The sequence below is a fragment of the Notolabrus celidotus genome, unplaced genomic scaffold (genome assembly GCF_009762535.1).
Source record: "Notolabrus celidotus isolate fNotCel1 unplaced genomic scaffold, fNotCel1.pri scaffold_144_arrow_ctg1, whole genome shotgun sequence".
NCBI lineage: Eukaryota > Metazoa > Chordata > Actinopteri > Labriformes > Labridae > Notolabrus > Notolabrus celidotus.
In genome coordinates, this window is record NW_023260021.1 from 77,971 (window position 1) to 105,788 (window position 27,818).

The 27,818-nt window shown below is 42.0% G+C and overlaps 1 protein-coding gene, 1 long non-coding RNA gene and 1 pseudogene across 2 annotated transcripts in view; all 3 read right to left on the reverse strand.

Annotated features, from left to right (window-relative positions):
- Positions 1 to 3,000: 3,000 nt before the first annotated feature.
- On the reverse strand, positions 3,001 to 9,962 carry LOC117808720 (annotated as a pseudogene).
- Positions 9,963 to 11,162: 1,200 nt separating this feature from the next.
- Positions 11,163 to 13,216, reverse strand: LOC117808723. Its single transcript, XR_004630385.1, has 4 exons — positions 13,087 to 13,216; positions 11,676 to 11,766; positions 11,431 to 11,559; positions 11,163 to 11,301 (listed from the first exon to the last, which is right to left on the reverse strand). It is a non-coding gene; the product is annotated as an uncharacterized LOC117808723 (long non-coding RNA).
- Positions 13,217 to 21,618: 8,402 nt separating this feature from the next.
- Positions 21,619 to 27,818, reverse strand: part of LOC117808714 (tripartite motif-containing protein 16-like) — a 36,464-nt gene continuing 30,264 nt past the window's right edge. Inside the window, exons 2-6 of the mRNA XM_034678398.1 lie at positions 27,339 to 27,512; positions 27,061 to 27,234; positions 23,006 to 23,052; positions 22,639 to 22,881; positions 21,619 to 21,644 (exon numbers count right to left, since the gene is read on the reverse strand). Coding sequence (XP_034534289.1) covers positions 21,619 to 21,644; positions 22,639 to 22,881; positions 23,006 to 23,052; positions 27,061 to 27,234; positions 27,339 to 27,394 — 546 coding nt within the window. The 5' untranslated portion in view covers positions 27,395 to 27,512. The remainder of the gene's footprint in view (positions 21,645 to 22,638; positions 22,882 to 23,005; positions 23,053 to 27,060; positions 27,235 to 27,338; positions 27,513 to 27,818) is intronic.

Consider the following 27,818-nt stretch of genomic DNA (forward strand, 5'->3'; position numbering starts at 1 on the left):
CTCCACAAAGCATCCACATCGACATTCAATTTTCATGTAACATTATAAATCAAAAGCCTGGCCTTACAGACATTACATCGTCACTAATTTGGATTCTTAATTCCTTATTATCAGGCAAAGCTGTCTTCCTCATAGAGTAGACAGTAGAACTAGAACTATAACTATCCCACCCTCCCCCTCCCTCAACCCTCCCAAGGAGTGCTTCCTGACAGTGTACACAAAGTTGATCATTTCAATTCTGCAAAAAGGAGATCAGTGGGCGCCAAATTTTCTCAAACTTCTCAAGTCTGTTGTTAAGAACAAATCTAATTCTCTCTAAGTGAAGTGTGTCTGTAATCTCTGTTAACCATACTTTGAGGGTAGGTGCTTCTTTCTTCTTCCAAAATAGGAGGATCAGTTTCTTAGCAGTGAGCAGCCCATAAGATAAAAGACAGCGCTCAGAGACTTGGAGGTTCCTGAGCCCCTCCGACACCCCGAAGATGATCAATATGGGATCGGGTTTAATCTCCACCCCCAGAACTTGTGAAAGAAAATTCAAGATTCCAATCCAGAAATTTTGCAAGCTGGGACACAGGACATAACTGTGTGTTAGATTTGATTCTGTTGAATTGCATTTATCACAGTGTGGTGAAATTTCTGGGAATATTCTGTGCAATTTAGACTTTGAATAGTGCAGTCTGTGCAAAATTTTAAATTGAATCAAACAATGTCGCGCATTAATGGAACACTCGTGCACAAACTTCAAGCTTTCATTCCAGGTGTCCTCTGATAATTGTTCCCCAAGTTCTGCCTCCCATCCTGCCTTAAGGGTGTCAGAGACTCTGAGGGCCATAGTCTGAAATGCACTGTACAGGTTGAAGATTAGACTTTTTGACCCATCAAGATGCTTAAGACAGCTATCCAGTTTGTCGGGCCTTGCACTTTCAAAGGCCGGCATATGTGATCTCACGTAACTCCTCACCTGTAAATATCTAAAGAAATCCTGACATGGCAGGCCATATTTCCCTTTAAGCTGTTGGAAAGATGCAAACACCCCCTCCAAGTACAGATCACCAATACTGTATATTCCCATGTCCCTCCATGCAAGAAAAGCACCATCTACATTCGATGGAGCAAAAGAGGGGTTCGCTGCTATCGGGAGGGAGAAAGACATTGCCCTGAGTTTAATATGTTGAGTAATTTGTTTCCAAATTCGTATGGTGTTATGAATAACCGGGTTGCTGTTATAGTTTGATTTCCTTAGCGGTACAGGTGACAAAACAATTGCACCAATGGCAAAAGGTAAACAATCCTCCCTCTCCATCTCTAACCCACTGGGTAGCACTGCTGTGTCATCCAACAAGCAGACAATGGAGCGGATTTTGGAACAGCCCAATAATAGTATATGAAGTTGGGCAAGGCCAACCCTCCATGTGTCTTAGGTTTACAGAGGTGAGTCTTACCTATTCTGTGTATTTTATAATCCCACAGAAATGAGAGAATAATGGAATCCAAACGCCTAAACCACCACGTTTTAATACATGTTAGAGCTAAATGTGGAGAAATGTTGTTGTTGATTTCAGTGTGCACAACTTTACAGTTGGTGCCTGAGAAAAAGTTGAATGTTGCACAAACTGCACCGCAGAGAAAATGGCATCTCTGTGCACCCGTGTTGTTTGAATACATTTAAATGAGCTGTTATGCATTCATTTAGATCAAAGCAGACCCTTTTCTATTCAAATGAACCTCATTACAAATAACACCTGATTCACAAACTCTGGTGCTAACAGCCTCGTGTTGTTAAAGTGAAATATTTACTGTCTGCTGAGAGCTGGAGGTCACTGTGCTGTAATATTTATCAGTGTAGTCAAACTGACTATTCAGCAACTAGTTAGAGCATGACAACTCCACCTCTAGATGACTGAAACAATATTTGTTCACATCAAATCTGTTAAATTTACTTTTAGATCAGACGTATCTACCAGCACAGCCACAAACAACACATCACATCTCTACCACCATCTGTACTGTTCTCAGGTCAGTTAAACAGACTCACACAAACATGATGAACAGTGTGTGTTAGGTTACCTTCTGATGGTGAAATGAATCAGCAGCTTCAAACAGGAAACCAAGCAGAGAGAACAAACATGGAACTGACAGAAGGAGGTTTTCAGCATTCTTCACATGAAGTCTAAACTCTCTGTGTTCACCTTCACACTGAAGTGTTCTTTAAGGATAACAGAGCCGCTCTGAACTTTAGACTGAAACACCTGAATGACTGCAGTCAAATTTTAACAGAATCACAAGTTGTAAGATGGATCATAAAGGTCTCAAAGTACAGTTTATACTTATAAAACATGGATGTAGTCATCCATTGCCTTCTGTAGTTGCTGTTGACTCAAACTAAGTCCCGCCAGGGATGAACAGAGTTCTAAAATACTACAATAAAGGAACAGTGACTCTGATGATGTGTTACTGGAGTAGAAGTAAAAGTTCTGATCTGTGAATCTACTCCAGACAAAGTTAAAGGTACTTTATCTACAACTGACTTCAAGTATTGAGTACTTCCTGTTAACCTGGGTGATAGGGGGCGGGGTTAAACAATAAGATATGACCTTTCCTTTCTCTGATGTAATGTCTATGGACTGCACTTATCTAATAAAGTAGTGGACACAGACAGCCTCTTAACAACACAGTAAGGTGAGTTCACTCTTAAACTTCCTAGTCACAGGTAGTTCTTCAAATCAGCCTCTAGGTGGCAGTACGTGAACACAAAGAATCACACATCATTTGCCCCACTATCTGCTCCATCTAGAGGTCGAATTCAGTTTTGCACCTGATTATGACTGAGATGAGCTGCCACATCTCCACTCTGTGCTGTACAGAGCTGAGCTGTGGGCTCTCATCCTGTAGGTATACTGTAGGTATACTGTCTAATCTCTGATGGACTGATGCTGTTTGGTTAGAGGTAAGTACAGCTGGAAACATCTGGTTATATGCTGTCAGCACACCACACAACAGTGTCGTCCAAATAAGTGTTTTTATTTCCATCAAACAAAAATCATTAGTCAAAGTACATCACCAGATCCCTGCTGCTCTCCTCTCAGCTTCTGTCTGATTTGGATGTTTGTGTGCAAACCACCCTGCAGTCTCATGAGGACATGGCTTCATCAGTTTAAACACAGGGGGGAAAATCTCTGCAGGTGAAGAACAGTTTAATGGATCTGATTCAGACTGTTCTCACAAACTTTCTTTGATTACATTGAAGAAGAAAAAAGGATGAATGAGGCTTGATGTTTTTCACAATAGAGATGTGAATAACTAAAGTTCAGTCTGACACTTTTCCGTGGAGTCATGCTCTTTGATAACAGACGTTCATGCTGATGTGACAGAAACAGTCAAATACTCAGTTTGTGTTTGTGTAGAGAGGAGGAGACTCTCCGTCCTACACAGAACACAGACGCACTGAGGAACCAGATAACCACAACCTAAACCCAGGATACAGAGGTTCAGTGAAGGTGGTCCTGAAGGTGTGGAGGTGGATCAGAGAGTCAGAGGAGACTCTGTAGAAGGACAGAGTGCCAGCAGGACAGTCCACATACACTGCTACTCTGTGAGAGACAGAGGACGAGGAGAGAGGGAGGTCTGTTCTTCTCTTATTGTGACGGACAGAGTAACCTTTATCAGAGCAGCTCAGACTCCAGGACTGATCATTCCATCCAAACACACAGTCGTTACTTTCTCCTTTCCTTCTGATTCCTCTGTAACTCACTGATATATCAACCCATCCTCTACACTCGACCTCCCAGTAACAGCGACCAGTCAGACCATCTCTACACAGCAGCTGAGTCCAGCGGTCAAATCTGTCTGGATGATCAGGATATGACTGATCCTCTCTCACATATGTCACCTCCCTGTTGTCTTCAGACAGTCTGAGGTATCTGTTTGCTGTGTTTGAGTCCAGAGTGAGTTCACAGACATCTGATGGAGAGACAAAGACACAACACAGCAGCAGTTTATCATCAGACACACCTGAAGGCTTTATTCTTTGTTAGCTGACAGTCTGCTGTTTGGTCCTCATGAGTCAAACTGATTCCACACTTACACTTCTTCAGTCCAGGTTTTAACCTCTGCTCTCCACCATGGTCCACCCTGGAGGAAGAAACACAGTCAGAGTGATGTTCAGTCCAACATGAGTCCTACCTGCTGTTCAACATGAAGCAGTGTTCCTCAGTTTGTCCCTGTGACAGAGAAACAGGCTGAAACTCCTCTGAGCCAGCTGTCTCCATCACTCTGTCTCTTTTTCTGACAGTGTTGAGATACTCGGAGAAAAAGAAGAAGTCAAAGATTCAAAAAGCAAAGGCTGGCTGTTGCTCTGTCCTCCAACATGGAGACTTTATTTTCCTCCTTTAAAAAGAGACTCATTTCTTCTTTTAGGGCTTGTGTTCACTCTGCAGGTAAAAAGCTCATTCTAAATAGACTTTCAATCTAAACAGTGTCTGCAGATAGAGATATGAAGGAGTGGGCTCTCTTGTAAATATAAATGAGGAGATGGAGTAAAAGCATCACACCTGGCAGGAGCAGGATTCACTGGAGTGTGTAATGTACAGAACATGGACCAAAGTCATTGGGCCTCATTCACTAACAGTGCGTATAAATGTTTGAAGCTCAAATCTGGGATTCATCAATATATTCTTACTTGAATTTGTTCTTACACTGAAGACAAAAATAGAACTTCCTCAGACCATGCGTACGCACAAATGATGACGACCAACTTCCTCAGAAAATGTAAACACATACTTTAAACTAAATGCATGACTTATTTAAACTACTGTCAGTAAAAGAAAAAAGGCAGATGACTGTCATATAGCCATGTGGAAAAAAGAAAGGCAGAAAACTCTTCACACTTTCTATTTACAAGGTTTTATTTCAAGGTTAGCTACAAAGAGGTGAGCTATAACAACGTCCATGCCGACACAGTGGAGCGCACATTTGGGCTGCTGAGGGCTCGTTGGATGTGTTTGGACACAGCTGGTGGTGAGTTACTCTACACCCCTGAGAACGTGTGGAAGATAATTGTGGCGTGCCGTGTTCATTAAATTAAATGAATGACCATTAGGTGATGGTTGAATATCATCACTTCATCCCTCATATCAGGAACATATTCCTGATATGGAGGTGTCTCCACTAATCACAGGCGTTCTTTAATCCTGAGCTGTTAGATCAGGTGGTCCTTGTCCTCCTCCAGTTTCCTTCCTTCTTTCTGTTCTGCTAATCGTTTTTTTTGCGTCCACTTTAATATCAAACCTTCTTTTCTTAACCTGATCCACAGTGTGAACCTCAGGAGACACAGCATTAACAGCCTCAGTAAGAAACCCAGGCTTCATGTTTCTGTCATGGTGACTCCTCCTCCTCCTGACACACTTCAGTAAAGTGTTGGTTATCTTGCCTCAACCTCCGAAACAATCACCTCTACCCCTCTTGACTTGATGCAGCGAACAGATGTCCTTATATGGATGAATTGGGGCGTGGTAGTATGCTGGTTGCAGGCTGCGGGCACACGCCTGTCGATTTAGAATGATTCTGATTCACTAACATACACACGGTGGGGAGAGCAAAGTTGGCTGGTAAGCATGTGTCATGAATCCGACAGTGATTTTGTGTAAGCCCTTATTCTATACGCAGAGTAAGAACATTTCTACGCATTTATTAGTGAATGAGACCCAATGTGTCTATAGCAAGTGTTAGTCTGAGCTGTTTCAATGGCTGAAGGACTTTGGATCCATAAAGTCCAGATTCTGCTTCTCATGTCCTCTTTGAAATCAGTAAAGATGATTCCTACTCAACCTTTGCTTGTCAGTAGAACAGTATATCTGTGCTGATGAAGCTAAATGAATACTATTTTGATCTGATTGTTTAACCCATGCAGCCAGTACTTTGAATTTACTTTTTTTTTTCCTCAAAGGAATAAGAAAAGTAAGATTTTTTAAAATAAAATTAGAATTTTATTTTACACATTCAGTGTTTGATCTCTTGTCATGTTATACCTCAGTGTATCCAGTCTGTTGTGTGGATCCTTCAGTCGAGCAGACAGCTGCTTGACACCTGAGTCTCCTGGATGATTGTAGCTCAGGTCCAGCTCTCTAAGGTGCGAAGGGTTGGAGCTCAGAGCTAATGCCAAAGAAGCACAGCCGTCCTCTGTGATCAGACACCCTGACAGACTGGAGTTTAAAAAAAAAAACTCTGATTATAATCAGATTCATGCATATTATTTTTGAGCAAAATCAACAGAAAATCTGACCTGAGGGTTTCCAGTTTGCAGTGTTGACTTTTGAATCCAACAGTCAGCTGTGTCACTCCTGAATCCTGCAGGTCATTGTTGCTCAGGTCCAGCTCTCTAAGGTGGAAGGGGTTGGAGCTCAAAGCTGAGCCCAGAGAAGCACAGCCTCTCTCTGTGATCAGACACCCTGACAGACTGAAGTTAGAAAAAAACTGCACATCTAAGCAAAAGTTTGCTGATCATAACTATATTCTCACATATGAATCCCCATCAGAATCAAATAAAAACCTGACCTGAGAGTTTCAAGTTTGCAGTTTAGACTTCTCAATCCAACAGACAGCTGTGTCACTCCTGAATCCTGCAGGTCATTGTTGCTCAGGTCAAGCTTTCTAAGGTGGAAGGGGTTGGAACTCAGAGATGAGGCCAGAAAAGCACAGCCTTCCACTGTGATCAGACACCCTGACAGTCTGGAGTTAGAAAAAAAATGTCAGACCTAAGCAAAAGTTTACAGATTATAGTTATATTCATAAATATTATTTTCCAGCAGAATCAACAGAAAATTTGACCTAAGAATTTCCAGTTTCCAGTGTTGACTTTTGAATCCAGCAGACAGCAGATTCACTCCTGAATCCTGCAGGTTGTTGTTACTCAGGTCCAGCTCTCTAAGGTGGAAGGGGTTGGAGCTCAAAGCTGAGCCCAGAGATGCACAGCCTTCCTCTCTGATCAGACACCCTGTCAGTCTGGAGTAAGAAAAATACAGCACATCTAAGCAAAAGTCTGCTGATCATAACTATATTCTCACATATGAATCCCCATCAGAATCAAACAAAAACCTGACCTGAGAGTTTCAAGTTTGCAGTTTAGACTTCTCAATCCAACAGACAGCTGTGTCACTCCTGAATCCTGCAGGTCATTGTTGCTCAGGTCAAGCGCTCTAAGGTGGAAGGGGTTGGAACTAAGAGATGAGGCCAGAAAAGCACAGTCTTCCACTGTGATCAGACACCCTGACAGTCTGGAGTTAGAAAAAAAATGTCAGACCTAAGCAAAAGTTTACAGATTATAGTTATATTCATAAATATTATTTTCCAGCAGAATCAACAGAAAATTTGACCTAAGAATTTCCAGTTTCCAGTGTTGACTTTTGAATCCAGCAGACAGCAGATTCACTCCTGAATCCTTCAGGTTGTTGTTACTGAGGTCCAGTTCTCTAAGGTGGAAGGGGTTGGAGCTCAAAGCTGAGCCCAGAGATGCACAGCCTTCCTTTCTGATCAGACATCCTGACAGTCTGGAGTTAGAAAAAAACATCTAAGCAAAAGTCTGCTGATCATAATTATATTCTCACATATGAATCCCCATCAGAATCAAATAAAAACCTGACCTGAGAGTTTCAAGTTTGCAGTTTAGACTTCTCAATCCAACAGACAGCTGTGTCACTCCTGAATCCTGCAGGTCATTGTTGCTCAGGTCAAGCTCTCTAAGGTGGAAGGTGTTGGAACTCAGAGATGAGCCCAGAAAAGCACAGCCTTCCACTGTGATCAGACACCCTGACAGTCTGGAGTTAGAAAAAAAATGTCAGACCTAAGCAAAAGTTTACAGATTATAGTTATATTCATGAATATTATTTTCCAGCAAAATCAAAAGAAAACCTGACCTGAGAGTTTCCAGTTTGCAGTGTGAACTTTTGAATCCAGCAGAAAGCAGATTCACTCCTGAATCCTGCAGGTTGTTGTTACTCAGGTCCAGCTCTGTCAGACTGGAGGACTGTGAGCTGAGGACTGAGGACAGAGCTTCACAGCTTCTCTCTGACAGCTTACATCCACTTAGCCTGTAGATGAAAATGCAAGAAGACCAAACAAATGAAGACCCAACAAATGCTTTCACAGTTGTCATGAGCAGAATTAATTATATATAAAATGTCTCACTCATGAACTCACACAGCTTTGTTGGAGGCTTTGATCACTGGCAGCAGCCTCAGAAGAGCCTCCTCTGAAGCAGAGTATTTCTTCAGGTCAAACACGTCCAGATCTTTCTCTGAGGACAGTAAGACGAAGACTAGAGCTGACCACTGACCAGGAGACAGTTTCTCTGTGGAGAGACATCCTGATCTCAGGGACTCCTGGATCTCCTCCACTAGAGAACGATCATTCAGTTCATTCAGACAGTGGAATAGGTTGATGCTTCTCTCTGCAGACAGATCCTCACTGATCTTCTTCTTGATGTACTGGACTGTTTCCTGATTGGTCTGTGATCTACTTCCTGTCTGTGTCAGCAGACCTCTCAGGAGAGTCTGATTGCTCTGCAGTGAAAGACCCAGGAGAAAACGCAAGAACAAGTCCAGGTGTCCGTTTGGACTCTGTAAGGCCTGGTCCACAGCACTCTGATGGAGACGGTTCAGTTTAGGTTTGTCTCTAAAGATTTTAGAGGTCAGGGACGTTGATTGTTTTTCCATCAGGTTGAGTCCAGACTTGGTGAAGGTCAGATGGACATGAAGAGCAGCCAGAAACTCCTGAACACTCAGGTGGATGAAGCAGAACACCTGGTCCTGGTACAGTCCTCTCTCCTCTCTGAAGATCTGTGTGAACACTCCTGAGTACACTGAGGCTTCCTTGATCTTGATGCCACACTCTGTCAGGTCGGACTCATAGAAGATCAGGTTTCCTTTCTGCAGCTGATCAAAAGCCAGTTTTCCCAGAGACTTGATCATTTTCCTGCTCTCTGGACTCCAGAGTGGATCAGTCTCAGCTCCTCTATCGTACTTGATGTTCTTCAGTTTGGACTGGACCACCAGGAAGTGGATGTACATCTGAGTCAGGGTCCTGGGCAGCTCTCCTCCCTCTCTGGTCTTCAGCACATCCTCCAGAACTGTAGCAGTGATCCAGCAGAAGACCGGGATGTGGCACATGATGTGGAGGCTTCTGGAGGTCTTGATGTGGGAGATGATTCTGCTGGCCTGCTCCTGGTCTCTGAACCTCTTCCTGAAGTACTCCTCCTTCTGAGGGTCAGTGAACCCTCTGACCTCTGTCACCATGTCAACACACTCAGGAGGGATCTGATTGGCTGCTGCAGGTCGTGTGGTGATCCAGAGGCGAGCAGAGGGGAGCAGGTTCCCCCAGATGAGGTTTGTCAGGAGCACATCCACTGAGGTGGACTCTGTAACATCAGTCAGGACCTGATTGTTGTGGAAGTCCAGAGGAAGTCGACACTCATCCAGACCGTCAAAGATGAACACAACCTGGAACTCTTCAAACCTGCAGAGTCCTGCTTCTCTGGTCTGAGTAAAGAAGTGATGAACAAGTTCCACCAAGCTGAACTTTCTCTCTCTCAGCACATTCAGCTCTCTGAAAGTGAAGGGGAATGTGAACTGGATGTCCTGGTGGTCTTTGTCTTCAGCCCAGTCCAGAGTGAACTTCTGTGTTAAGACTGTTTTCCCGATGCCAGCCACTCCCTTTGTCAGCACTGCTCTGATTGGTTGATCTCTTCCAGGTGAGCCTTTAAAGAGGTCTTCTTGTCTGATGGTGGTCTCTGGTCTGTGTGGGGTCCTGGATGCTGCTTCAATCTGTCTGACCTCATGTTCATCATTGACCTCTCCAGTCCCTCCCTCTGTGATGTAGAGCTCTGTGTAGATCTGGTTCAGGAGGGTTGGGTTTCCTGCTTTAGCGATCCCCTCAAACACACACTGGAACTTCTCCTTCAGGTCAGACTTCAGTTTACGTCTGCACTCTGCAGCAGGACCAGTTCCTGAAAGAACCAAAGAGAAATGTGATGAATGATCTGAAGCTACAATCAGTCTGATGAATTTACACTTTCAGACATCAGGATGGATTTGATTCTCCTCCTCTCTGAAATCTCTTCATCAGCTGTGAACAGTTTCTCACAGCTCATAGATGTGATCCAAATGTGTGCATCATATTAACAGCAGAGTTTGAAATGTAAACCTCTCCCATGTTGTCTCCATTTCCTCTCTCCATCATGTTCAATGTGTTCAAATCCTCTTACTGCTCTGCAGACAGTCAGCCAGCTCCTCCTGCTTCATTCTCCTCAGGAAGTGCAGAGTGATCTCCAGAAAGGCCTCTCTGCTCCTCCTCTGCTCTTCATCCTCATCCGCCCTCTGACTCTCTAAGCATTCTGGGTAATCTGGACTCAGAACTCTCTGGATCTTCTTCAGCTCTGTCTTTACAAAACTGATGATGTTCTCCTGGAGCAGCTGGAGGAGAACAAAACAGAACATCAGATCATCTGTGACAGACAGAGAGCCTGCTGGTCTGCAGAGTCCAGCATGGAGACTGGATCACAATGCTGCTTCAGGACTTAGTCTGTGGATGGTCCTGTCTTCTACAAATCAAGTTTCTATGAAATGAACTTCCTGTTGGAGAAATCTCCTGGTGTGCTTTCATCCAGAAAAAGTCTGCAGTGACTTTAGACCTGATGTGTTTATTAGAATGAAGCTGAAAGCAGCAGCTGTCATTAACATGAAGCAAAGTGTTTCTGTTGTTTAGACCTCAAACTGGACTCACTTTGGGAACTCTGCTGCCAAAGTCTGAGTCTGTGTGAGAGCAGCATGACCTCTGACCTCTGACTGTGTGCAGCTCAGAAATGTAAGGCTTCATTCAATCAGTCAAACACTGAGTGTGAAGAGAATTCAGGCAGAGATGATGTTTGCAGTGTGATCAGGAAACAGAAACATCCAAACAGAATGAGTGTGTGCTCTGATTCTCAGGAGGAGCTGTGTTTGTACATTTACTCACCATCAATATGGAGTCCAGCTGTGTTTGATGCTGCTGGGCAGACTGACCAATGGGAGCCTCTGATCTCTGAACTCTGTGGAACAAATATAATATCATGTACTTTATGTAATGACACACAGTGTTACATCTGATAGAGTCTGTCTTATGGATCCTCCTCCAAACACAGGACAGTCTTACCTTTCATCATCACAAATCTCTCCATCTTTGAAATCAATCAGTCTGTACATAGAGTTGTCACTCTTTAAGGACACACAGCTGGGTCCAGGTCCAGGAGAGTCTGGTCTCTGACGTTGGACTCTGTCAGAATCACAAACACTGATGAACAAACATGAACTCTGAAAATCTTCCATGTTTGAGTGCTGCTGAAATTTACTACAAACTTTTATGATGTTTCATTCTGATAAAAACGCTGAGATCGATTATTACCTTAGATAATCAGACTGACGTCTATCTTTGAACTTAATTGGTAGATCCTTAGATCGGTCACTCTTAAAGGACACACAGCTGGGTTCAAGACCAGGACGAGCAGAGTCTGGTCCATGCTGCTGCTCTGGGCTGCAACACACACACACAGACACACAGCTCTGAGTATGAATAATGACTCTGCAGTGATTCAGTGCTGAGCTCTGACATGGAGAAGAGTCATGGACAGGTAGAGATCCTCATCTTACCTCTGAGCTTCATGTTCCCCACACAGAGTGGTTTTAGAGGGAGGAGCTCCCTCCTCTCTGTCCTCACACTGATCCATTGCAGAGCGCCCACCTACACACAAACACAACAACATGCTCATTCATTACAACAGGACTGAGTCTGGTCCTGCTGGAGGTTTCTGCCTGTTAAAGGAAGTTTGTCCTTGTCCACTTCTTCTCAACAATCAGGAATAGAACCCGTCTCCACCATGCCACCTATTATAGGTCCAATCAATCATTACAATAGATTATGTTTGTTGGTATAAACCATAGAGCAGCAAAATCTGCTCTCAGACATGGAGACATTGTAGGACAGGTGCAGTAAGGAAGAGGCGGGTTTGGACTTGGGACCAGTCGACCCACATGGCACAAGGAAACACCAGGAGAACTACCAACTAGAGAAGGAGAACTACCAACAATGCCCTCCCTCCCCCAGAGACCAGACACTCAAACACCACCCCCTTCATGAGAGCAGGACAACTTCCAGTAAGACCACCTGCCAGAGTGGAAGCAACCCTTCTAGACGTGGTCAGGGACTGATAACAGGTTGGTTAGGGCTTCCTCATTAATATCTGTGTCCATGGCAGCTGAATATTCGGCCAGAGTCTCCATGATGCTTTCGACTTGGTCATGGAGCCGAACTCAGAATCCTTTCTCTGCTCCACCTGGTCAGCCAGGTGAGACTGTAGACTGACTGTGTCTCCCTGCCAAAGAACGCCATGCCAAAAAATGTGTATTCATTCTGAAAATTAAAAAGCATTTCTGTGAATGCTTTTTAATTTTTGAATTTTCTTTTTAATTTGAATTATGATAATTTAGAGGATTTATTGATTTCTTAAAAAGCAAATGTCATTTTCTTTTTCATTTTGATTGTGTAAAATAATTAGCATTGTTAAAGATTAAAATTAAAATTCAAATAGGATTATTGAATATTAATTTTACTTATGAGTCACAAAATTCACCCTTATTTGGAAAAATAATAAGCATTTCTGTTAATGCAATTTAGTTTTCAAATTTGCTTTATCATTTTAATGTTGGTAACTATTTGCTTCCATCAGTCTGGGGCTGACCTTGGCTCCACCCCAGCACATACAAGCTGCATGACTCATGGTGAGTTTATTCTTGATAGTTTTCACCAGGAAGTCAGCTGGATATAAACTGTGACATTAGTGTCACATGTATCATGAATCAACTCCACATGTACATAATGTAAATACATGAGAGCAAAGGTAAGACTCATTTTAAGGGTAACAGAGCAGCTCTGAACTTTAGACTGAAACACCTGAACACCTGTAAATCATGGATGTAGTCTCAGTGGAGTCACTCATTGCTTCCTGTAGTTCCTGTTGACTCTAACTAACTTCCTACCAGGATGAAAAGAGTTCAAACTGACCTGCCAACACTCCCGATCAGGGCTGCAGTCTCCCACTGGACTCCTGATTTGTAATTTCTCCCAGTGATCTCCTTATTTCATGTTGATACCATCAAACAAGTTCCTCAACTTCAATGAGGAAACTGCATCATGCCCATTCAAGCAGGTGAGTCCATGCAACTCCACGTTTGTTTAAATTTGACTTTTTAAAAATATCATTATTTTAATTGAATACAATCTTTTATTAGGATCCTCTAATCTCTAATAAAGTTTTCAAGTCAAAGCAAAGTCCTTTATTTGAGCTTTATATCCAAACCTCAAAAAAGCACCCACCCCTCCTCTCCCTGTAGATGGTTTCACCCAAAAGATGCTGCATGAGATCATTTCAGGTAAACACACAATAGACAGGTAGGTGTGTCATCTGTTGCTGGAATGTTTCTAAGAGCACCAACCCTTTTTAAAAACAAGTTTGGATTTATTTATGAGTTGAACATAATTCTGCACTGGTTAAAGTTTGTATCCATCCCTCATTCAAGTGGTTTAAGATTAGATAAGATAGACTTTATTGATCCCTCATTGGGGACATTTTTTTTGTTCCAGCAGTTTTCAACAAGAGACAGGAGAGCACGACAATTTACTTACAAGTTAAAATAGAACAATTAAAGGTGAAACAATGAGAACAATATAAAATGAAATCTAATAGATATTAACACTTTCTACTTGCTAGTTATTGCACAGGGAAAACTGCACCATGTTGCTAAAAACACACAGTGATAAGAGATGTTTAGAGTATCTGCACAGCTACTTCTGAATGAGTTAGGATTCAGTGCTGCTGTTCAACAGTCTGACTGCAGACGGGATGATTGATCCTGCAGTTGGAGAAGCATATGAACATAAACGACTGAAGTACACGGACATAGCAGCCGAGGCAGAACAACGCGGCTGGCATGCCCAAGTGCTTCCTGTGGAGGTCGGATGTAGAGGGTTTGTTGTCACATCCACTACCAAGTTCCTCAAGGGAATGGGAATGCAAGGACAGGTCTGCCGACAAGCCATCAAATCAGTGTCGGAAGCTGCCGAACAAAGCAGCAGATGGCTGTGGATCAAGAGAAAGGATCCCATCTGGGCTGCAAAATGATGACCAGGGGGTAGAAGCAGGTTCACCCCTACCCCACTCAGCACCAAGTGCTGATTGATCTGTAAGGGATTGTACTACCAAGTCCTATGAGCTTAACTGTGCAGACATTAACAGTAAAAGGACATTCTTCTCTTCCTGTTTACCGTAAGAAAACTTGTACACTGTACCACCTTTCTCATTTTGTGTTTGCTTTGTTTTGTGTTTTGTCTTAAATGCCTTTATAGTATCACTGCTTGTTTGTGTTTGGTTATTTAGCTCAGTGTACATTTTAGTAGTTTTAACAGTTATTTGTCTCAACCATCATCTCAATAGTTTCTGTATTTAAATACTTTTAACTTGTCTTGTGTTTGTGTTGTAATTATTGTAGTTTCTTTGGTTATGGTAATGTTTACATTTTGTTTGTGTTTTGTCCCTTACAGCTCTTATGGTGTGTTTGTTTAATGATGACACAGAATTTAAAGTCAATAAAACTCATCTGTTGAGAGTGAAAGCACTCAGTCTTTCTGGGACCACTACACTGATTATGTTAATTATTTATTTAGATCAACCCACCTCAGATTTGTTTCCATTATTTTCTCCCACTCTGTTAATCTCAAACCACTGTCCAATTTCCTACCACACACACACACACACACACACACACACACACACACACACACACACACACACACACACACACAATATGACTATACATTGTTAGTAAGCGTTCACTTGCTGTCTTGTCTTTCACATTGTTTTGTACATTACATATTGTATTGTCATGACTCTCACCTGTCTTGTATCGTTCCGCAACACTTGACTAATTCAATTTGTTTTAAATGTATATATAAAAAAATGGCAGAGCAACATTTAACATTTAGATTTAAAATAGATTCATCTCAAATATCGTCACACCAGAATGAAATGGGAAAAGGTCAAATATTGCTCTAAATGTGATTAAAATAAGTAACTTAGAAAAATTCACACCAAGTTTTAAAGACATGTTAGAGCTAAATGCAGAGAATGATGATGCTGTTAATTTCAGAGTGCACAACTTTACAAACAGCGCTCCATAAAAACACAGAGTGAACTACACAAAGTGCACTGTGGAGGAAATGGTGTCTCTGTTCACCTGTGTTGTTTGAATACATTTAAATGAGCCTTTATGCATTAATTTTGAGCAAAACAGGCCATTTTCTATCCAAATGAGCCTCATTACAAATAAGACATCATTTATTTGTTAACAGCCCCGTGCAGTTAGAGTGAAAGATGACCAAAAACAACATTTGTGAACATTAAATCTGTTAGAATTACTTTGAACACAATTACTATTATTCTAATCAGAGGTTAAATCAGTGGAAGCAAATAGTTACCAAAATTTAAATGAAAATCTAATTTGAAGACTAAACTGCATTAACAGAAATGCTTATTAATTTTACAAACATGGTGCATTGGAGACTCTGGCCGAATATTCAGCTGTCACTTTGAAATCACTGAAAATGATTTGTGACATGGATTTAAAGTGAAGGAGATGCTTTTTAATTTTTTCTTTTTAATGTGAATTATGATAATTTAGAGGATTTCTTGATTTCTTAAAAAGCAAACGTCATTTTCTTTTTCATTTTGATTGTGTAAAATAATTAGCATTGTTGAAGATTAAAATTAAAATGCAAATAGGATTATTGAATATTAATTTTAGTTATGAGTCACATAATTCACCCTTATTTGGAAAAAATAATAAGCATTTCTGTTAATGCAATTTAGTTTTCAAATTAGCTTTATCATTTTAATGTTGGTAACTATTTGCTTCCATCAGTCTGGGGCTGACCTTGGCTCCACCCCAGCACATACAAGCTGCATGACTCATGGTGAGTTTATTTTTGGATAGTTTGCACCAGGAAGTCAGCTGGATATAAACTGTGACATTAGTGTCACATGTATCATGAATCAACTCCACATGTACATAATGTAAATACATGAGAGCAAAGGTAAGACTCATTTTAAGGGTAACAGAGCAGCTCTGAACTTTAGACTGAAACACCTGAACACCTGTAAATCATGGATGTAGTCTCAGTGGAGTCACTCATTGCTTCCTGTAGTTCCTGTTGACTCTAACTAACTTCCTACCAGGATGAAAAGAGTTCAAACTGACCTGCCAACACTCCCGATCAGGGCTGCAGTCTCCCACTGGACTCCTGATTTGTAATTTCTCCCAGTGATCTCCTTATTTCATGTTGATACATCAAATAAGTTCCTCAACTTCAATGAGGAAACTGCATCATGCCCATTCAAGCAGGTGAGTCCATGCAACTCCACGTTTGTTTAAATTTGACTTTTTAAAAATGTCATTATTTTAATTTAAAACAATCTTTTATTAGGATCCTCTAATCTCTAATAAACTCTGCAAGTCAAAGCAAAGTTCTTTATTTGAGCTTTATATCCAAACCTCATAAAAGCACCCACCCCTCCTCTCCCTGTAGATGGTTTCACCCAAAAGATGCTGCATGAGATCATTTCAGGTAAACACACAATAGACAGGTATGTGTGTCATCTGTTGCTGGAATGTTTCTAAGAGCACCAACCCTTTTTAAAAACAAGTTTGGACTTATTTATGAGTTGAACATAATTCTGCACTGGTTAAAGTTTGTATCCATCCCTCATTCAAGTGGTTTAAGATTAGATAAGATAGACTTTATTGATCCCTCATTGGGGACATTTTTTTTGTTCCAGCAGTTTTCAACAAGAGACAGGAGAGCACGACAATTTACTTACAAGTTAAAATAGAACAATTAAAGGTGAAACAATGAGAACAATATAAAATGAAATCTAATAGATATTAACACTTTCTACTTGCTAGTTATTGCACAGGGAAAACTGCACCATGTTGCTAAAAACACACAGTGATAAGAGATGTTTAGAGTATCTGCACAGCTACTTCTGAATGAGTTAGGATTCAGTGCTGCTGTTCAACAGTCTGACTGCAGACGGGATGATTGACCTGTGGTGGCGCTCCTTCTTGCAGGGTGGGTGTCTCAGTCTGCTGCTGAAGGAGCTGCTCAGAGAACCTGTTCTCTCTTGATAAGGCAGGTTGTGACATGCTATAACGTAGCTTCCTCTTTAATGTTTGTAAGGAGAGTTCAGAGCTGCGTGAGTGTTATGACAGTGAGAGTGCTGACAGGTATCACTATCACAATATCAGAGGTGAAGCAGGGTTCCCACTCTTTTCCAGAGATCATTTTCAGTGATGATCAAGCTGGTATGACAGTCTAAATTTAGTTCCTAATTTAGTTCCTGAATAGTCTAATATGTTCCTCTCAGTGGAAGTCTACATTGAAAGACATGTAGTCTATGGCTATCAATGCTGCAAATTGATAATAGAATAATGCAGCCACAGATGTACAGCACTTCACTTTATTAGTGCAACCAAGTAACAATGATGGGCAACATCTCAGCTTTCTCTTTTCTCCAAAAATATAAAATGAGCTAAGAAAAAAACAAAAGAGCCAGCAAAGGAATCAGGAAGCTGCCTTACTGAAATAATTAAATAATAATAATGATCAGAGGATCAGTGCATTAATGACCTAAATAGAACTGAATGACAAAAATGGCCACACATTTTTCTCAACTCAACTCAAACTCAAAATATACCTGCTTCATCCTGATATTCATCCTGCTAAGTGGTCGATATAAAACAAAGCAAATGTCAGGTTTTTTTATTTGAGTTACTGTAAACTCTGAAAAAACCGCACCAGTGTAAAGACACACTCTGTATTTGAAGATCTCTCAGAGATTTAAAATAATGTAAACTGTCTTCCTGCATGGCGATGTCTATTATGATCAGCGATGTCTACAACGTGGAGTTTCTGTGCAGCTGTGTCGCTCTTTTTGTTCCCTTTGTTTTCACTATCAGGAGTTTGCACTCCTACTAGCTAGAGCAGGGGTTCTCAAACTTTTTGGAGCCAGGGACCCCTTACAGGTGAGAACATAGTCCAAGGACCCCCTCATAATTGTAACACAGATTAAACACATTAGTGATGTGTCATGATCAAAAGCTGCGGCTCTGAGAGTCCATGCTTTATAGTGGATCAGAAGAGCCGGCTCACATCCAGAGAGAGAGCCGGCTCCCAGTTTGTTCCTTTCCCTGCTTAGCTCTCTCAGTGCTCAGCCCCAGCTCTGCTCACAGCAGGACTTTGTTTTGATTTGTCAGCATGGCGGCCATGCGGCCAATCACATGTGAGGATATAGGATCCAGGTGATGGAGGGGAGGCTGTGTATCGTGGCTTCATCTGTTCCTTCTTCTTAAAGACCGCGGCAAATACTCACTGAGAGGAGAAGCCGGATCAGACCATCCAAGCTGAGGACATTAATAATGTTTGCTCCAGTTTGGTTCTGGTTCTGTTTGCTTCAGTTCGGTTCTGGTTTGGTTGGGTTCTGGTACGTTTCTGGTTCGGTTTTGTTCTGGTTGGGTTCTGGTTGGGTTCTGGTTGGGTTCTGGTTTGGTACGGTTCTGGTTCAGATCTGGTTCGGTTCTGGTTCGGTTCTGGTACGGTTCTGGTTCGGTTCTGGTCCGGTTCTGGTCCGGTTCTGGTTCGGTTCTGGTTTGGTACGGTTCTGGTTCAGTTCTGGTTCAGTTCTGGTTCAGTTCTGGTATGGTTCTGGTTCGGGTCTGGTTCGGGTCTGGTTCGGTTCTGGTTGGGTTTGCATGAGTTTGGTTCTGGTTCTGTTTGCTTAAGTTACGTTCTGGTTCTAAACCTAATACTATCCCTAACCCTAACCCTGATCACAACCCTAACCCTAACCCTAACCCTAATCACAACCCTAATCCTAACCCTAATCACAACCCTAACCCTAACCCTAATCACAACCCTAACCCTAATCACAACCCTAATCCTAACCCTAATCACAACCCTAACCCTAACCCTAACCCTAATCACAACCCTAATCCTAACCCTAATCACAACCCTAACCCTAACCCTAATCACAACCCTAACCCTAACCCTAACCCTAATCACAACCCTAATCCTAACCCTAATCACAACCCTAACCCTAACCCTAATCACAACCCTAACCCTAACCCTAACCCTAATCACAACCCTAATCCTAACCCTAATCACAACCCTAATCCTAACCCTAATCACAACCCTAACCCTAACCCTAATCACAACCCTAACCCTAACCCTAATCACAACCTTAACCCTAACCCTAACCCTAATCACAACCCTAACCCTAACCCTAACCCTAACCCTGATCACAACCCTAACCCTAACCCTAACCCTTATCACAACCCTAACCCTAACCCTAATCACAACTCTAACCCTAATCACAACCCTAACCCTAACCCTAACCCTAATCACAACCCTAACCCTAACCCTAACCCTAAACCTAATCTCAACCCTAACCCTAACCCTAACCCTTATCACAACCCTAACCCTAACCCTAACCCTAATCACAATCCTAACCCTTATCACAACCCTAACCCTAACCCTAACCCTTATCACAACCCTAACCCTAACCCTAACCCTAATCACAACCCTAACCCTTATCACAACCCTAACCCTAACCCTAACCCTAATCACAGCCCTAACCCTAAACCTAATCTCAACCCTAACCCTAACCCTAACCCTAATCACAACCCTAACCCTAACCCTAACCCTAATCACAACCCTAACCCTAACCCTAATCACAACCCTAACCCTAATCACAACCCTAACCCTAACCCTAATCACAAACCTAACCCTAACCCTAATCACAACCCTAACCCAAATCTCAACCCTAACCCTAATCACAACCCTAACCCTAACCCCTAACCCTAACCCTAACCCTAACCCTAACCCTAATCCTAACCCTAACGCTAACCCTAACCCTAATTACAACCCTATAACCCTAACCCTAACCCTAACCCTAACCCAAATCTCAACCCTAACCCTAATCACAATCCTAACCCTAACCCTAATCTCAACCCTAACCCTAACCCTGATCACAACCCTAACCCTAACCCTAATCCTAATCACAATCCTAACCCTAACCCTAATCACAATCCTAACCCTAACCCTAATCTCAACCCTAACCCTAACCCTAACCCTAATCCTAACCCTAATCCTAACCCTAACCCTAACCCTAATCTCAACCCTAACCCTAGGATCAGGGTTAGAATGGTTTTAACAGAATAAATTCACAAAATTGGTCAGTTGTAAGTCTTCTCATAAAAACACTGTTAAAGGGTTTTCAACACAAACCATTAGTTTTTGTAAAGTTAAGGTAAAACATTCGGCTACAAAAGATCCTAAATTAAGAGCCGTTCGGGAGTCGAAAGAGTCGGCTCTTCTTTGGGAGCCGAGTTAAAAGAGCCGGCTCTCTGAAAAGAGCCGAACTTCCCATCACTAAAGCACATGCTTACTACCATTTGCACTCTTAGTTCCCCTTGGAACTATTTGTATTGTAAAACGTATCAATGTAAATCCTTCAGACCTGTACCATAGTGATAAACAGATAACACTTCAATTTGAATCAAGTAAATCCCACTTGTATCCTTTAAAACAGAGGGTCATTTCATTCCTTGTGGACTCAACATGACAGCATTTAGACTTTTCAAGTAATTGATCTGAAACACTTTCAGAAAATTAACAGTAGCAAGACTCACATATCCCTTCAGCCACCAAATGGTATCAGAACAATGGTGGATATGCTGTTTTGTAATGACACAGCACAATTTTATAATTTATTAGAAATGTATTCAAATTATTTCACGGACCCCCACGCTATGGTACACGGACCCCCAGGGGTCCCAGGACCCCACTTTGAGAACAACTGAGCTAGAGTACGGTAACTGAGCTCTCAGCCTGCAGAGAAAGTTGTGAGGCACAGACCCCCAAGCTCTCTGCCCGACTCCACTGGTCACACTATAACTTAAATATAAGACTCTTTGAATTCAAAGAGCACTCTACAAGGTTCATGTACCATAAAACAGAAACAATATACCCCCGTTTTCTGTGACTGCATGATTATGGCCAAGTGAGGGAGAAAAGATGTGAAACGTTGCAATGAATGGGGATGTGTTTGTTAATAGGGTCAGGTCGCACGCAGCCATGTTGGAATCATTTTCCAGGACTAGGACTGGTCAACTGTTTTCCATGTTTTCCAGGTTTTCCAGGACGCGTGGGAACTCTGTGAAGGTTATTAAAACACTAAAGTCTACCTGATGATCTCAGGTCAGGATGCAGAGAGAGTCTCTTCAGTTATTCTATTATTAGATTACACAACTTCAAGTATTGAGTACTTCCTGTTAACCTGGGTGATAGGGGGCGGGGTTAAACAATAAGATATGACCTTTCCTTTCTCTGATGTAATGTCTATGGACTGCACTTATCTAATAAAGTAGTGGACACAGACAGCCTCTTAACAACACAGTAAGGTGAGTTCACTCTTAAACTTCCTAGTCACAGGTAGTTCTTCAAATCAGCCTCTAGGTGGCAGTACGTGAACACAAAGAATCACACATCATTTGCCCCACTATCTGCTCCATCTAGAGGTCCAATTCAGTTTTGCACCTGATTCTGACTGAGATGAGCTGCCACATCTCCACTCTGTGCTGTACAGAGCTGAGCTGTGGGCTCTCATCCTGTAGGTATACTGTAGGTATACTGTCTAATCTCTGATGGACTGATGCTGTTTGGTTAGAGGTAAGTACAGCTGTAAACATCTGGTTATATGCTGTCAGCACACCACACAACAGTGTCGTCCAAATAAGTGTTTTTATTTCCATCAAACAAAAATCATTAGTCAAAGTACATCACCAGATCCCTGCTGCTCTCCTCTCAGCTTCTGTCTGATTTGGATGTTTGTGTGCAAACCACCCTGCAGTCTCATGAGGACATGGCTTCATCAGTTTAAACACAGGGGGGGAAAATCTCTGCAGGTGAAGAACAGTTTAATGGATCTGATTCAGACTGTTCTCACAAACTTTCTTTGATTACATTGAAGAAGAAAAAAGGATGAATGAGGCTTGATGTTTTTCACAATAGAGATGTGAATAACTAAAGTTCAGTCTGACACTTTTCCGTGGAGTCATGCTCTTTGATAACAGACGTTCATGCTGATGTGACAGAAACAGTCAAATACTCAGTTTGTGTTTGTGTAGAGAGGAGGAGACTCTCCGTCCTACACAGAACACAGACGCACTGAGGAACCAGGAGTCCACAATCCAAACCCAGGATACAGAGGTTCAGTGAAGGAGGTTCTGAAGGTGTGGAGGTGGATCAGTGAGTCAGAGGAGACTCTGTAGAAGGACAGAGTGCCAGCAGGACAGTCCACATACACTGCTACTCTGTGAGAGTCAGAGGATGAGGAGAGAGGGAGGACTGTTTTCTCTGCTCTTCTCTTATTGTGAAGGACAGAGTAACCTTCATCAGAACAGCGCAGACTCCAGGACTGATCATTCCACCCAAATGCACAGTCACTGTCTCCTTTCCTTCTGATTCCTCTGTAACTCACTGATATATAAACCCATCCTCTACACTCGACCTCCCAGTAACAGCGACCAGTCAGACCATCTCTACACAGCAGCTGAGTCCAGGAGTCAAATCTGTCTGGATGATCAGGATATGACTGATCCTCTCTCACACGTGTCACCTCCCTGTTGTCTTCAGACAGTCTGAGGTCTCTGTATGCTGTGTTTGAGTCCAGAGTGAGTTCACAGACATCTGATGGAGAGACAAAGACACAACACAGCAGCAGTTTATCATCAGACACACCTGAAGGCTTTATTCTTTGTTAGCTGACAGTCTGCTGTTTGGTCCTCATGAGTCAAACTGATTCCACACTTACACTTCTTCAGTCCAGGTTTTAACCTCTGCTCTCCACCATGGTCCACCCTGGAGGAACAAACACAGTCAGAGTGATGTTCAGATGAACAGAAAGTGGACCAAAGTCAGTTCATCTCCTCCAACAGCCCCTCAGCTTGTTTGGAGCTCTGCACAGAGTCTGTAACAAGTGTTACTTTGAGCTGTTTCAATGGCTGAAGGACTTTGGATCCATAAAGTCCAGATTCTGCTTCTCATGTCCTCTTTGAAATCAATAAAGAGGATTCCTGCTGAACCTTTGTTCTGTCACTTTAAAGAAGTCATCTCTTTTTATGTGTCAGGAGTAAAAATCAATCCTCCTAAACATCCTGTCTTATGGTTTCAGAGTGATGAAGACAGCTCGAGAACAATCATCAACATTCAGATCATTTCCACATGTCCTTCATGATGTCTCAGAGTCCCTGCTGAGACAAACAGCAGGTAGCAGCATGTATATGAAGCTGATGGTGACTGACAGGTCTGTTGCTGGTCTCCCTGAATATAGCTGTGTCAGTAAACCAGTATATCTGGGCTGATCAAGCTCAATGAATACTGTTTGATCTCAGTGTTTAACCAGTTATGCAGCCATGCAATCCATGTTTCTAACATCTGTAACTTAGTTCTGTTCATGCTGAGATTCACTTCAATCTGTCCTCTTCTTTTTCAGAACAGACTCTGAACAGACCCCTGTGGACAGAAGAGTGTGTGTGTGTTTCAGAAGGACTGTGCTGTGTGTACTTTATGTCTTCAAAATGTTATTTGATGAACGTCTGGTGTTAAACGCCACTTTGAGACTAAGCAAACTAAATCCTCTGAGGATGAAGATGAGACTGAATCCATCAAACATGCTGTGTGGAGGTTTGGGAACCAAGCTTACAGCCTCAACCTACCAAGTCCAGCCAAAGCATTGCTCACTGCACGATGGTTAATATATGAAGGAGGTGTTTCTCTGTAGCTCAGAGGGTTTGTTTGATGGCTCACCAAACAAAGAGACAATCAAATCAAGAAGAGAAGACATTTTCATGTCAGCCAGGAGTGTTGATGGTTTCCTCTATGGTTGAATAAAATATCTGATCTGTTAGAGATTTGAATTTGGTTTCATAATTAAACTACACATTAAACTTAATCTTTAAAATGCTCATGGAGGAACAAGAACATTTAAAAATGGATTTTCATATCCAACTCCTGCCGTACAAAATATCAGAATTACTTCCTCCTATGAGACGAGAGGCAGCGGAACAAACTTCTGCAGTTCAGGACAACAAAAGTTGTTGTAAAGAGGAGAACTTAGATTGTAAGCAAACTGTAAAATGTGGACTGATATATTTTCAGAAAGAAAATGATTCTATGATTTTAGATGATATTGATATTATTAGGAAACACTGTCTCTAATAGGGTGTTCACACCAAACACAAATAAGATAATTCACGAAAATGAACTACATGTAAAGATGAGAATAGACGTGAGTAGTGGTCCGGCAATGTTTAAATATCTGAACTCCAGCAACTCCATCACAGTGCAATAGCCAATCAGCATGCAGATCACCCGGTGACATGTGGTGTGACGTATGGACCAGCAGAGATTCATTCATCTGGAATATATGGGACACTTTGATTCTATCTCTGTGCAGCTTCCCCAAACTCTGTGACTCTACCTGTTTTTATGGGATCAGGAACAAACAGGAGCTCACTGTGAGGACAGAGAGTGAGGACAGAGAGTGAGGACAGAGAGTGAGGACAGAGAGTGAGGACAGAGAGTGAGGACAGAGAGTGAGGACAGAGAGTGAGGACAGAGAGTGAGGACAGAGAGTGAGGACAGAGAGCGAGGACAGAGAGTGAGGAGGATAATCTGCTGAGTTGTGAAAAACTTTGTCCCTTGAATCCAGCTATGGGTTGTAGTAGGAAGTTAGCTCTGCCCCTTTAGCAAAACTGGCTTCCCCATTTAATGTCCGTAAGCTCAACCTTGTTTGATAACAACAGGATGATGTGGCGTGGGAACCCCCCTCCCTCTCGCGAAAATGTGCGTCTTTGGCGCTTGTGCACATGTGATTTTGACCGCGAATAGAGCGAGTGAACACAAAACATTCCTGCGCCTGGTGTAAAGGCGACATTAGAGATTAGGTCTTTTTATTTCTACACATTATTAATAATAATTATATTCCTTCAATGAAATATCTGTTTTCTTTCTGTTCACACAATTTAATTTGATGAACAGTCACATCTGACTTTTTCTGTATATAACATAACCACTAAAGAAGTGAAGTGATGCTGTTGTTAATTCCAGTGTTAATTTTGGCGGCTATTTTAGATGTACAGTTGAGGTCAAAATTATTAGCCCCCTTGTGAAATCAGATAAAACCCTTGATTTCTCCATGAAAATGACCATAAAAAAGAAGCGTTTATAGTTTATGTGTTTCCAAAATAACAAAGACAAATGTTCACTATGTTTGTCTTGGATATTTTATTGATGCAATGAATTGAAAGAAGAAAAAGTAAAAATGGCATGTCCAAAATTATTAGCCCCCTGGCCCTAAGTAGTCAATAGTGCACTCTTTCTGAGCCTCATCGGACAACAACCTCTTCAAGTAGTTCTCTACATTGTTGGCACATGTCTCTGGAGGGATTTTGGCCCATTTTTCCAATGCAAATTGTTCCAGCTGGTCCAAAATCCATGGTTTCTGAGCATGGACATTCACTTTGAGCGCTCGCCACAGATTCTTCACAGGATATAGATCTGGGCGCTTATAGTTTTAGTCGATGAAAACTTAAAACATGTTAGTCTTTGATTTTTGCAGAAACATCTTCACTCTTTAAATAATTCATGTAGTGGATCAGATATCGGTATCAGGGTTATACCAAGAGTTCAAATAGTCAACACTCCTTTAACACTTTGTGTAATATCTGAAGTTAAATAATTCAGCCTGGCCCTGCTAAAATATCAAAAGGAAAACATTCTTGATGTGACCACTGTGACTGTATTTAGATTCTCTTGATTCACAGTAAAATGCCATGAAAGGACTGTATTGCACATTTACAACGGTCCCTGAATGCACCTGCAGTGACAGGCGCTCTGGACAGACAGTCAGTTCACTCTGAAATGCATCTTCATCTTTGATGACGAGGAGTTGATCCAAACTTACTAAATGTGTCTGATGTTTCACCAAACTGGATTAAATCAAGCTGTAGACGCCGAGCTTTTTACAGTAACCACGGCAACAACGTCAAATATTAAACCGACGCCCCCCGGTTGTGTCTTTGTCACTAACGCACACCGGGGGGTAAAAATCCTCAATGAAGATGAGACAGATGCATGGAGGTGAGGAGAGCTGGTTCATAAAGCACACCTGCTGCAGGTAGAGACCAAGCTAACACTGAGCCCCTCAGATAAGAACTCAGCCTGTCACAGGAAGTCATCACGCCATCTTTAAAGACGCACAGCACAGGGGGAAACATGGATTCAACATGTCCCACGGTCTAACACTAATGTTTTTGTCTCGTCAACAAAATCTAAACATACGTTCATCAGAGTTTTATTATCAGTGATGATCTTTAACTCGTCATAGTCTCGTTTTCATCATGAAAAAATGAGTCGTTGACGAACATTTATCGTCATCATTTTGTTAACGAAATGAACACTGGTTAACACAAAGGATAGTGTGTTACATGATGACATGTTTAAAGACAATAAATGAAATATCAGAGAACATCTAAGGAGATATATGGTGTCAACAATGAAGAGAGTCCTCATGTATCTAAATCTACAACCTTTACTCATGATGCTGAAAGAAAAGACGATTCAGTCTGCGTCATGATTCTCTCTAAACGTAGAAACTGTCAGATTTCACTTTAAGAAGACAGGACAGCTGTCGTTCACCTGATCAGTCAGCTGATAATGAAAGCTTATCAGTTTATTAACATTTAGTGAGTGAGTGCCTGATTCAGTCCCAATCACTCCTCTCAAAGGAATAATCAAAGTAAGATGCTTTTAATGTGAAATGTTTTCTTTTACACATTCAGTGTTTGAGCTCTTGTCATGTTATACCTCAGTGTATCCAGTCTGCTGTCTGGATCCTTCTGTCGAGCAGAGAGCTGTTCGACACCTGAGTCTCCTGGATGGTTGTAGCTCAGGTCCAGCTCTCTAAGGTGGGAGGGGCTGGAGCTCAGAGCTGAGGCCAGAGAAGCGCAGCCTTCCTCGGTGATCAGACACCCTGACAATCTGGAGAGAGAGAGAATTAAAAAAATCTAAACTAAGCAAAAGTCTGCTGATTATAATTATACTTATAAATATTACTGTCCAGCAGCATCAATAGAAAACCTGACCTGAGAGTTTCCAGTTTCCAGTGTTGACTTTTGAATCCAGCAGACAGCAGATTCATTCCTGAATCCTGCAGGTTGTTGTTACTCAGGTCCAGCTCTCTAAGGTGGGAGGGGTTAGAGCTCAAAGCTGAGCCAAGAGAAGCGCAGCCTTCCTCTGTGATCAGACACCCTGACAGACTGGAGTAAGAAAAAAACAGCACAAATAAAGAAAGTCTGCTGATTATAATTATACTCTTACATATTGCTGACCAACAGAGTCAACAGAAAACCTGACCTGAGAGTTTCCAGTTTGCAATGAGGATTTCCCAATCCATCAGACAAATCTTCACTCCTGAATCCTGCAGGTTGTTGTTACTCAGGTCCAGCTCTCTCAGACTGGAGGGCTGTGATCTCAGGACTGAGGCCAGAGAGGCACAGCTTCTCTCTGACAGGTTACATCCACTCAGCCTGCAGAGGAAAATGCAAGAAGACCAAACAAATGCT